Source organism: Camellia sinensis, chromosome 8, assembly GCF_055761805.1.
Source record: "Camellia sinensis isolate YWXY chromosome 8, ASM5576180v1, whole genome shotgun sequence".
Classification (NCBI taxonomy): Eukaryota; Viridiplantae; Streptophyta; class Magnoliopsida; order Ericales; family Theaceae; genus Camellia; species Camellia sinensis.
In genome coordinates this window covers 143,069,071-143,080,745 of record NC_138968.1, presented here as the reverse complement: position 1 = coordinate 143,080,745, position 11,675 = coordinate 143,069,071, and the positions used below count along the sequence as shown (strand labels likewise).

Here is an 11,675-nt window from a genome sequence, read left to right as displayed (position 1 = left end):
TTTAATTAATTTTGTTAAATAAAAAATTTTGACAAAAAAATATTTGTAATTTTTTAAATCACAAGAAACAATTTGTACTTCAAACAAACTTCCGGAGTGTATTTATAATTTACATTTTTTATTTTTTGTCTACAATCAAAATTGAAGAGAGATTAAAAAAAAAAAAAGTGAAATTTTCCGGGTGAAATGACAAGCATGCCCTTGTCGTTAAAACTTGAGCTTGGAGCTGGTACTATCATATGGGCCTGTGAAGCCAAGGGCGGACATCCCCCAAAGTCGTAGCCCAATTACCGGAGATGACCGGTAAACTTCGAGCCGACTACACCAAAGTCAGAAGACGACTGTTCTCTACCTTCTTTAAATCCACGCGCCACTCTTCGCGCGTGCTAAATTATCAAAACCAGTCGATCGGAGCACTACGCCACCAAATCTACGCTGCTGATTCATCCGTGATGTTCCCCAACCACATAGGCGCGTGGATGTAATAGAAACCTTATCATCGGTGATATGATATGATATGATGGCTCTTCGGCGGCTCAACGGAACATTAACTGCAGATCGCGAACATAAATAGAGAGAGAGAGGGAGGGAGGGAGAGACAGAGGGTCGACAAAGAGGTATGGTTTCGAAACTCTACTACTACTGTAAAAACCCTAGTTTTCTCTACTTTGAAAAACCCTAAATTCTCAAATTCTCTTTTGTGCATACAGTTCGATCAACACCTTGAATTCCGAGAAAAATCAGGGTTTTAATATATTGAATTATTGGATTTTGTAGAAGATAGTTATATATATATATATATATATGTTATAGCTTAGTATTTTGGAGCAGATCGAATTAGGGTTTGTGGAAGTGCATGTATGGCTTCGGGTACAATAGTAGGTGGGAATGGAGGAAATGGAGGAGATGAAGGTTCAAAAGAGAAGCAGAGATGGGCTGAGAGCAAAGTTTATACGAGAAAATCAGCCAAGGGTCCGAAGAGCAACAAGAATAACAATGTGTCGCAACCCCAAGCCCAAACCCTAGCGTCCGAAGATGGAAATTCGACTCAGCAACAGCTTCTCACCCGCTTCGATGAGGCATCGGACGATTCATCGAGCTGGAATCGTACTCTGGCTGTCTTCTCGAGTTCTCGGGAGCCAGCGTCAGGTAATGGGACAGGGAAGCAGGGGTTTCTGAGGCAGGAGAATCGGAAAGCGATTAATTTGTCGTGGAGGTCAAAGCAGGAGATGCGGGAGCTGAGGGGGAAGCTGGAGAGTGAGCTAGATTTGGTAAGGAATTGGGTGAAGAAGATTGAGGAAAAAGAGGGGCAAGTGAATGTTGGTGTGGATAATGGCAGGGTGAAACGGGTTCATATGGAGGTTGCATCAGTCGTTCTTCCTCGTGAATCCAGGCCTTTGAATCAGCTAAGTATATCAGTGTTGGAGAATAGTCAGGGTGTAAGTGATAATGCGGAGAAAGAGAAGAGGACACCGAAGGCAAACCAGTTGTATCGGAATTCGGAGTTTCTTCTTGCCAAGGACAAGTTCCCGCCAGCTGAGAGCAACAAGAAGTCGAAACAAAATGGGAAGAAGCAGCAAGGAGGTGGTGAATTGGGACCTGGGTTTGAGTTGAGCAAATTTTCAAATAAAGTCTTCAAGAGTTGTAGCACTTTGCTCGATAAATTGATGAAGCACAAGCATGGTTGGGTTTTTAATACACCAGTTGATCCAGATGCTTTTGGTTTGCATGACTATTTTGATATTATTAAGAATCCAATGGACTTGGGCACTGTGAAATCTAGGCTGGATAAGAATTGGTACAAGTCTCCAAGAGAATTTGCAGAGGATGTGAGACTTACTTTTAGCAATGCTTTGACCTACAATCCGAAAGGGCAAGATGTCCATTTAATGGCAGAGCAGCTATCGAAGATATTTGAGGACAAATGGGCTGTTATAGAGGCTGACTATGTGAAGGCCTTGAGGTTTGCAGTAGATTATGAAGCAAGGTTGCCTACCCCTACGTCAAGAAAGGCTACTTCACTTCTACCACCGCCTGCTGAAATGAGAAGGATTTTGGATAGGCCAGAATCAATGACAAATTCTGTTGATCCTAAACAGAAGCCCATGAATTTCGCACATGCAGTTAGGACCCCTGCCCCAAAGAAGCCTAAGGCCAAGGATCCTCAGAAGAGGGACATGACATATGAGGAAAAGCAGAAGCTTAGCACAAACTTGCAGAATTTACCTTCTGAAAAACTGGACAATATTGTCCAGATAATTAAGAAGAGGAGTTCATCACTTTGTCAAAATGATGATGAGATTGAAGTAGACATTGATAGTTTCGATACAGAAACTCTCTGGGAGCTTGATAGGTTTGTGACCAACTACAAGAAGAGTTTGAGCAAATACAAGAAGAAAGCAGAACTTGTTATTCAAGCAAGAGCAGAAGCAGAGCCGAATGCCCAAGTAAAGGTAAGTCATTAAATACTTACCTTCTTCCGTCATTTTTTGTTGGAAGCATTGGTTGGTTAATCCATTTGTCTTTTTGCTGTTTCCACAGAATCCTCCTTCAGGTGTGGTAGAGGCGCCAAAAGAAACTAGAACAGGTAAAAGAATGATTCGTGGTATTTGTTGTGGTGGAAAATCCTTTTAATGATAAATGCAAATTTGTTTGTTTCTAAGCAGATGAAAAGAATGTCTCCTCTTCATCTCCTGTTCAAGTGGAAAAGCATGGGGATAATGCAAGCAGATCAAGCAGCGCCAGCAGTGATTCTGGATCCTCTTCAAGTGGTATTGCGACAGATTTTTTAACTTTGTCAATCTAGTACTATTTTTGGTTTAGTAGGCAAGGAGTTCAATTTCCTATTCTTAGAAGTGAGGCTCTTCTGTTCTCTCAGTACCTTGTATTTATTGCAGATTCTGATAGTGAAAGTTCCTCAGGGTATGGATCTGATGCAGGCCATTCACCTAGGACTTGAGTATATTCAGTCCAGGTAAGATAATATTTTTGTAGAACTTTTTCCCCAAGATTCTGTTAGTTTTTAGTCATTTTTTCAAGTTTGAGCTGTTTTCCTTGTCTTTTGTTCTTATTACATAGCTGTCTGTGTGATAACTGTCAGTGTGAAGTAGAAGACTTATGACGTTCAACTTACGTATGATATGAGCAGTAGTTACATATAGTAGAAGATTTATTGAATAGTTGATCCTGTGTTTTTTCCTTGCATATCGTGAGACTATGATTGTTGATGGGCAATGGGTGCATGAAGTATGATAGAAAACTCTGGTCCAAAATACCCTGCTCTGTGGTTGTCAGTTGTCAAGTTGGCAGTCAGACCATATTTGATTTTCAGATGAGGGGTTGGGATAGGATTATTTTATACAGGGATAAAATTATCCTGCTTTTGGTTCACATTTTGTGACCCGTGGATAACTTATCCCAAGAACCCTTTTATCCCGGGTGGTGGTGAGACAACTTAACTAGGACAAGGATTTTGTTGCAAAATGACTAAAAATACCCTCCCCCTCCAGACAACTCATTCTATTCACGAACCAAACATGGCCTCGGTATGTTATATGTCACAAAACTGGAGAGATGCTCCTTCCTGTCCCAGCATATCGATTAACAAGAACACAAATTGTCAAGGGATAGCTCAAATGAGGTTTTACTTAGCTACAAATACGACATACCTATTGTCTGATGTGATGAATATAGATGTTGTACTACCTTTCTTGGCTTCTAAGCAGCACTGACACATTTAAGAAGGTAACATGTCATGTTGGACACTTCCCAACACTTAGACCTACATGAAACACATTACTAGTTTGAATTAAATAACTTGTAATCTAATGATAAAACAATAACTATGTAAATTTGAACCTATTCTCTTCAATTGGACTTTACAAATTATTATATTCGACTTGAAAATTCATAATAATATATTTTGGGCATGTCCCTTACATGTTGTGTCCTACATTTTTTTGAAAATTTCCATGTCGGCGTGTCCATATCATTTCACAGCCATAGCTGTGCTTCTTAGCTTGGCTTGCATTGTGTTAGTTTCTAAGCTGAATGCATACTAGTAAGTTCTGTATGCGATGATCTACTATAGGCTAGAGGTTTAATTTTTTCTGTGTGTAAATCACATTGATCTATCTCTGCATTATTTGACAATTACAGGAATGACCCTTATTATTTATAACTATATATATTTATATTTTTTTTTTAAATAGAGATGTCTCTGAGGTTTGGGAAATTACATTAGCTTCCATGGTCAGAGTCATCTAGTAAACAGAGTTAGTGGGAGTAATGTGATTACATTATCATTGTTATATGACTTGATGCTATTTTGAATGAAAAAAAATACATCTTAAATCTTGAAAAAGATAACCATATTTCATCACAAACTCCTTCATTTTGTACACTTTTCCAGTTTCTCCAGCCAAGAAACCCACTGTCGGACTAATCTCTCTAAAGTCGGTGGCCATCTCTTTCTCCTATCAGACTTCCTCACTCACCCATCATGTCTCTGTCTAAAACTTTCTCCTGCCGGAAATATCCTTTCAGACTTCAACTTTGCAATTATACTTTTATCAATGATGATACTTATAGATCATGCCATATATAGAGGAATCAAAAGATTCCTTTATTAAATAAGAATTAACATTAATGATGATACATTTTAACTAAGAGAAATCGAACAGTCTGACATGTCCAGGATGCTTCCGGGATGAAAAAAAAAAAGAAAGAAAAAGAGGACATGCCAGACTGCATATCGAACACGTGTCCATGTTTGACATGTGTCAGCGTCCGAGATGTGTAGGACGCTGATATGTAGCCTTGGGAGATGTGTCAGTGCTTCATAGCTCTAATTGCTATCTTCTCTCTCTCTCTCTCTCTCTCTCTCTCTCAATTTTGTAGAAACTTGTGTGCCGTCAACTCTCCCTCTAGACATTTCAATATCCCAAGAAAACTCAGTTTGCACGTGCCAGACATTTTAAAGCCATAAATCAAGGTTTTAATCTAGTGTGGCATGAACATAATGTTCCCACTTTTAGCTTGTTATGATGTGTCATTTATTGTAATTAAATTTAACCTTTGTAATATTTAATAAAATTATTGAGTGGCTGCCACACTAGAGCAAAACTCAATTATTATAATTAAATATGACATTTGAAAGTTAGATATAGAATATGGAAGGTCTCTAATTTAAATGTCAATGCAGAATTCAAGTTTTATAGTATCCCTTATAAATCGTGTCATATGCCGAGCAATCAAAAGATTACTTTATTAAATAAGAATTAATATTAATTAAGATGCTTTTTAATTAAGAGAAATCGAACAGTCATTTGAAATGAAAAAGGAAAAAAAAGAGGACATGCCAGACTACGTGTCATACACTTGTCCGTTGCATGTCAGATGCTGATATGTAGCCTTGGGAAACATGTCGGTGCTTTATATAGTTCTAAACGCTATCTTTCTATCTCTCTCTCACAATTAATTTGATAGAAACTTGTTGGCAGTTGACTCTCCCCCCCCCCCCTTCTCTCTCTCTCTCTCTCTCTCTCTCTCTCTCAGAGTTAATTTGATAGAAACTTGTGCGCCATCGGCTCTCCCTCTAGATGTTTCAATATCCTAAGAAAGCTCACTTTGCACGTGCCAGACTTTTTAAAGCCATAAATCAAGGTTTTAATCTAGTGTGGCATGTACATAATGTTGCCCATTTTTAGCGTGTTATTATGTGTCATTTGTCATAATTAAATTTAACCTTTGTAATATGTAAAAAATTATTGGGTGGCTGCCCCACTAGAGCAAAACTCAATTCTTATAATTAAATATGAAGTTTGAAAGTTAGATATAGAATATGGAAGGTCTCTAATTTAAGTATCAATATAGAATTCAAGTTTTATAGTATCCCTTATAAAACATGTCATATGCAGAGCAATCAAAAGATTACTTTGTTAAATAGGAATTAACATTAACTAAGATACTTTTTAATTAAGAGAAATCGAACAGTCTCAAACATGTCAAGGATGCATCCGAAATGAAAAAAAAAAAAAAAAGGGGACACACCAAACTGCATGTCGAACATGTGTCTATTGCGTGTTGGACATGTGTTTGAGACATGTCGGATGCTGATATGTTGCATTGACACACGTGGGTGCCGGTGCTTCATAGCTCTAAATGCTCTCTTTTCTCTCCCTCTAGACATTTCAATATCTTAAGAAAACTCACTTTGCATGTGCCAAACTTTTTAAAGTCATAAATCAAGGTTTTAATCTAATGTGGTATGTACATAATGTTGCCCACTTTTAGCGTGTTATTGTAATTAAATTAAACATTTGAAATATGTAATAAAATTATTGGGTGGCTGCCACACTAGAGCAAAGCTCAATTATTGTGTGGCTTGTTTGGGAATTAGTTATTTTAGTTGACTTTTTGATTTTTTTTTTTTTTTTAATGAAAAAACATGTAGCAAAAAGAGTGATGTAATTGGGTGTTTTGGATTTTTGGCTATTTTAGTCAAAAAGCCTTGCCCCAAACAGGGCCTCAATTAAGAGATTACTTTATTAAATTAAATAGGAATTAACATTAATTAAGATACTTTTCAATTAAGAGAAATTGAAGAAAATTTTGTTTTATAGTTTAGATCAATATTGGATATGTTTGTAATGGACAGTACTGTTGTCCAATGTTTTATGCGGGAGACTTTTTAGCCGAGTCCCCATATCCTACAATTAGAACAATATGCAAATCTGACTTCTGGACATGTACCCAAGTTTGACGCCTGTACCCTAGTCCGGGTAACATGGGTTGTGGTGGAAGAAAGATGTTGCTTTTAGGGAAGGGATTGGGTATTAAGATGGATGCTATGATAAAGATTTAAAGGCTATTGAACTTGTGGTTTTGAAGGTTGGATTGGGTCAGGGGTGGGGAGAGAAAGGGGTCAGTTAGAACTTGAAAGAAGGTGCCATTAGATAAGCAGAGAAAAGTCACTTCTGCTCAACTAGATACCTTTTATTTTTTATACCTTTTATTTTTTATTCTTTATTTTCTTTTGTAATATGAAGAACTTACCCTCCTTTAGCTGCATCCCACTGGGTAGGGGAGCTTCTTGCGTATTTTTAAACTAGCGGGTGTACTTGCCTAATTCCGAAACCCCAGGGGAGGTTGGTGCATTTTACCGATTTAAATTAAAAGGTTGAGTATAGTCTGTTTTCTTTGTCTATTTATGGGTTCCTATTTTGTGTCTCTATTTTTGGTTTTTTTTTTTTTTTTTTTTTTTGTTGTATTTATAGATGTGACTGTATAACTTGCTTGCTGTGTTACATGGACTCGGCACTTTGGGGCGAAGTACCCGTGTCGACACGACACGGGTGTGGGTGTGGGATCTGTGTCGGATTCGGCTGTTCTCTCTCGAACACGGCTCTTTACAGACAGCAAAAGAAATGAAAGAGAAGAGAGCAAGAGAGAACCTAGTTGAAATTGATCCAGTGGAAGTCGAAGATCGACGACCTCCAATCGAAGCTCCATCCGGTCGATCCAGTCGAAGATCGAAGCTCCATCAGTCGATTGAACAGTCGAACACCCCCAGACGACTCTCTGTCTCTCCCTCGCAATCGCGATCAATCGATCGCTTCGCTTCGCTTCGCTTCTCTCCCTCTCTCTCTCTCTCTCTCTCTTGTTTCATCCTTGACTTTACTGATTGACATCCCTGTCTCTTGATTCACATCTATATCCATTCGTATATATCTATATAAAATAATAATAGTTAATAACTATTATTATAATAACTATAATAATAACAATTATTATTATATATTATATAATAATTATTGTATAACATATAATATATTTATAAGATAATATATACTTATATATATTAATAAAAATAAATAAACACATATATGTAAAATAATTATTTGTTATTTATATAATATAACTCATCTTAATAACTATATTTAAATATATATATATATATATTTAATGTATCTCCGTACCCATATTCAAATTTGGATACATATCCACGTATTTTTAATTTTTAATTTTGAAATGTCCGACCCATAGATATGCACCCGCACCCGATACCCATACCCGCGTCCGTGTAACATAGCTTGCTTCAAACACTACTGGGTTTGAAAATTTCAAGATTTTTCCATGCCGAAGTTATATGGTGGTGTTTGGTGTAGCTGTTAAAACAGATTATAGATTATAGCTTAACAGATTATAGATTATGACTTTAATCAGAAGCGGTTAATCTGTTTGGTATAGCTGTTGGATTATAGATTTAAGTTGCTGAGTAGTGTTTGTTAAATAAGCTGTGAAGTAGCTTTTTCAATTAATTTTTATTTTTTATTATTCACTATTTGTCTACATTTTTCATAAAAAATAATAATAATATTTAATAGTCCATTTGAGTCTTTTTCTATTTTTAAAAAAATAAAAAATAAAAAAATCTAAGAGTATAACCGTGAATTAACATGTCCACAGCAGAAGCTGATAATCAGAAGCAAGGGGTGAGCAGCTTCTCAGAATCAGCTTTTTTGACTTAAAATAAGTTGTTAGAATCAGAAGCTGTTTGAAATAAGTTTAACCAAACAGTCCAAAATAACTTTTTAAAAGCCAGAAGCCATAAGTTGGCTTAAAAAAGCTGCACCAAACACTCCCTATATGTCACCGTACATGTAGTTCTATTAGGAGGGCCCAAAAAAGAAAAAGAAGAATGGAGAAAAAGTGAAACTATTTGTTTTTAAGAAATGAAAATTGGTATTTACAAATACAGGAGTTCGACGGTGGAGACTCTGCAACATACCCTATTGTAGGTTCTTTCCATTTTCTCCTGTGTTTTTTTACTCATCTTTTGTTGCAACTTGTAACCTCTGAGACATGTTTGTTTTGATGTTATATGGATTGATTTTTCTAAATAGAATGGTTTGACTGTGAACTGGGTTTACTTAACATTATAAAATAAATGACACCACTACTTACTCCTACAATTGAAAATATATGAAAAATGCAATAAGAATTAAGGTGTTGTTGCGATCCAGATTGATGAGATTTTAGTGAAGTTTAAGAGGTAACTAATGTAGCTTATATTGGAGAGTCTCTGGTATAAACAACTCTTGCTCTCCACCTCCATTTATATAATGAATAAAACAAACATATAATGAACTACAATTTTGTTTGGTTCTTTACTTCAAGATTGCCGTTTGACTTTTGCCGAGTTTGCTAATTCACTAGAGCGACACTAATAGACATTTTTCTTGTTCTTGATTGGCAGATCTTGCAGATTTTAATGAGGGTGATGATAATTCTTGTTGGTTGGTCTGAAGAGTTTTGGGATTGTGCTTCTGTATCTTCCTATGTTGGTTGTATAGTAGTGGGGTAACAATTTTAACACCTCCCCAAGGTCTTTTCGCTTTGGAGTGGGGTTCAGTTCTTAGCCGTTGTATGAGCATACCAGTCTTCTAGAGGGGGCTGTGTTTGTGTTCACAGATTTGTATAATAATAATGCCCAGATGGTGGTGACTAGGTAGGAACAGACAGTTTAGTTAGTTGGGTATGCATAATAGCACTTGTACATTGCTAACAACTGCTATTCTTTTCAGTGATTAATGCTTTTGTGTCCTAGTTGGGGCATAGTCTTTGGTGTTGCATGTAAATATTCTCTATACTTCGTTGTAGTATGTAAGATGTGAGTATATTTTGAAAGTGTTAGTAGCTTTAGTTAATAGTTCCTCTCTTTCTTTCACAACTTAAACTTGGAATTATGTTCAAAGATTCACTCTCTAGTGACGCCACCTTTCCCAATAGTAACAAAAGGATTTTCAATCAAACAATTGTGACAAGTCTCTCTACCTTTCTATATTTGTAACAAATTATAGCTTTACCCTTATATTTTTATTTTTGTCATCCTTCTCTCTTCACTCTTTCTTGCCCGTTCAAATACTTCCATTACTGTGCACCATCACTGCTAGGGTTGCAAACGAGCCGAATTGAGCTGAGCTTTGCTCGCTTACTTGTCGAGCTTTTATTGAGTTCAAACTCAGCTCGATAAGGAACTGGGCTCAAGCTCGGTTTAGTTCATTAATATTAATGAAACTCGAGTTTGGCTCTATAAAAAAAAAATTCATATTATTTATATATTTAAATAAAAAATATTATCTAATATATAATTTAATAAATTATTTAATATATAAATAATATATTTATTATGTAATTTAAATAATGATAAATGAGCTGAGTTTGACAAGCCAAGATTATACAAGTTCGACTTTAGCTCATATACTAAACGAGCCGAACCTTTAACGAGTCGAATCGAATTTGTTAATGAACAGTTCGATTCATTTGTAACCCTAATCACCACACACCACCATGTCTCATCTACCACCATTTAGCCCTGCCTTCTCTTTCCCTCCACCATTGCACGCTACCTCCACCTTATATTCCCCCATCCACCATTGTACAACTATTGCCCTGCTGACCAATACCGACCAATCGCATCAGCGTCTACATCATCCATTATCCAACCAAGCACATGTAGTAACAATGATACATCCCTTTAAAATTAGAACTTTAGTGAGTTGGAAAGTCACAAAAAAAAAAAAAAAACACCAAAACATCACATCAGAGTGGCTCCACGTACACATTAGAACTATTAGAGCTCACAAATTAAAACTCCAAAACATTTTTGCACATGTACAATCCCACCGTCTCCCTCTCTTGTTTTCCCTCTTTCACCATTGCGTACCCACCTCTCTTCTTCTTTACCACGAACAAAAAAAAAAAAAACCTCAACAAATTAGAACCAAGCAAAAACCAGAGCAAAATAAGAAACCTTCACAAGGAAAAACAAATGGAAAACCCATACCATACATAGCAAAGCTTTCACATGGGTTTTTGTCCTCGTAGTAGCTACACGTTCAGAGCCCAGCAATTTCATACATATTTTTCATGTTTAACTCACCCGTCTCTCTTTCCCATTTGGTGTTCCCACTCGATTCGTCTAACTTCTCTCCCTTCTTTCTCAAATGTGTTTTTTTTTTTTTTTTTGTGAATATTCTTTCTCAAATGTGGTTAAGGTAAAAAGGTGAAGGACAATTTTTTTATATTTAAATAAATATAAGAAAATAATGATATTTTTTTAACAAAAAAGTAACGTGGTCATTTAATTAAATATTTTGATGATACGGATAAAAATCAGTGATTTCATTAAGAGATCTTTAAAGACATAGGCTAAATTCTTATGCATGTTCAAAAAAAATTGTAAAGTTATACTAAAATTATACAAATCAGAATAATTACTATTGTTTAATGGTCATGTTGCTATACATGTCACGATAAATCATAAACATTACAATACGTCATAATTAACAATACAATATGCATGTTTGGTATACTATATTGCAAGCTAAAAGCTTATAATAAAAAATAAAAAAGAAAACATAAGCTAAAATCACTTTTCCCAATTTTTAGATAATTAACTTTTTCAACTTATTTAAGTTAGGAGAATTTGGTCACAACCCCTTCGTAATAAAATTTTAATACATTAAGAATAGATACAAAACAATTCCGTTAAAAGTCTCGCACATACCACTATTACCAAAATATCTTTATTGACTAATTTAATATTTAAAACTTTAAAATAATATAATTTTTGCTCTAGATATCATTTTTTAATAAAATTAGTACTTTTA

At 35.7% G+C, this 11,675-nt stretch overlaps 1 protein-coding gene across 4 annotated transcripts; it reads left to right on the top strand.

Annotated features, from left to right (window-relative positions):
- The first annotated feature begins 221 nt into the window (after positions 1-221).
- LOC114310278 (transcription factor GTE4) lies at positions 222-9,690 on the top strand. 4 transcript variants are annotated; one of them, XM_028256227.2, is made up of 6 exons: positions 222-617; positions 832-2,453; positions 2,542-2,587; positions 2,667-2,771; positions 2,898-2,974; positions 9,260-9,690. In XM_028256227.2, exons 2-5 carry the CDS (start codon positions 861-863, stop codon positions 2,957-2,959), a joined length of 1,806 nt encoding a protein of 601 aa, XP_028112028.1. In that variant the 5' UTR covers positions 222-617; positions 832-860; the 3' UTR covers positions 2,960-2,974; positions 9,260-9,690. The 4 variants fall into 4 exon arrangements, with proteins under 4 accessions (XP_028112028.1, XP_082739778.1, XP_028112040.1 ...); XM_082883652.1 differs by having other exon boundaries at positions 819-2,453; XM_028256239.2 differs by having other exon boundaries at positions 814-2,453.
- The last annotated feature ends 1,985 nt before the right edge of the window (positions 9,691-11,675 follow it).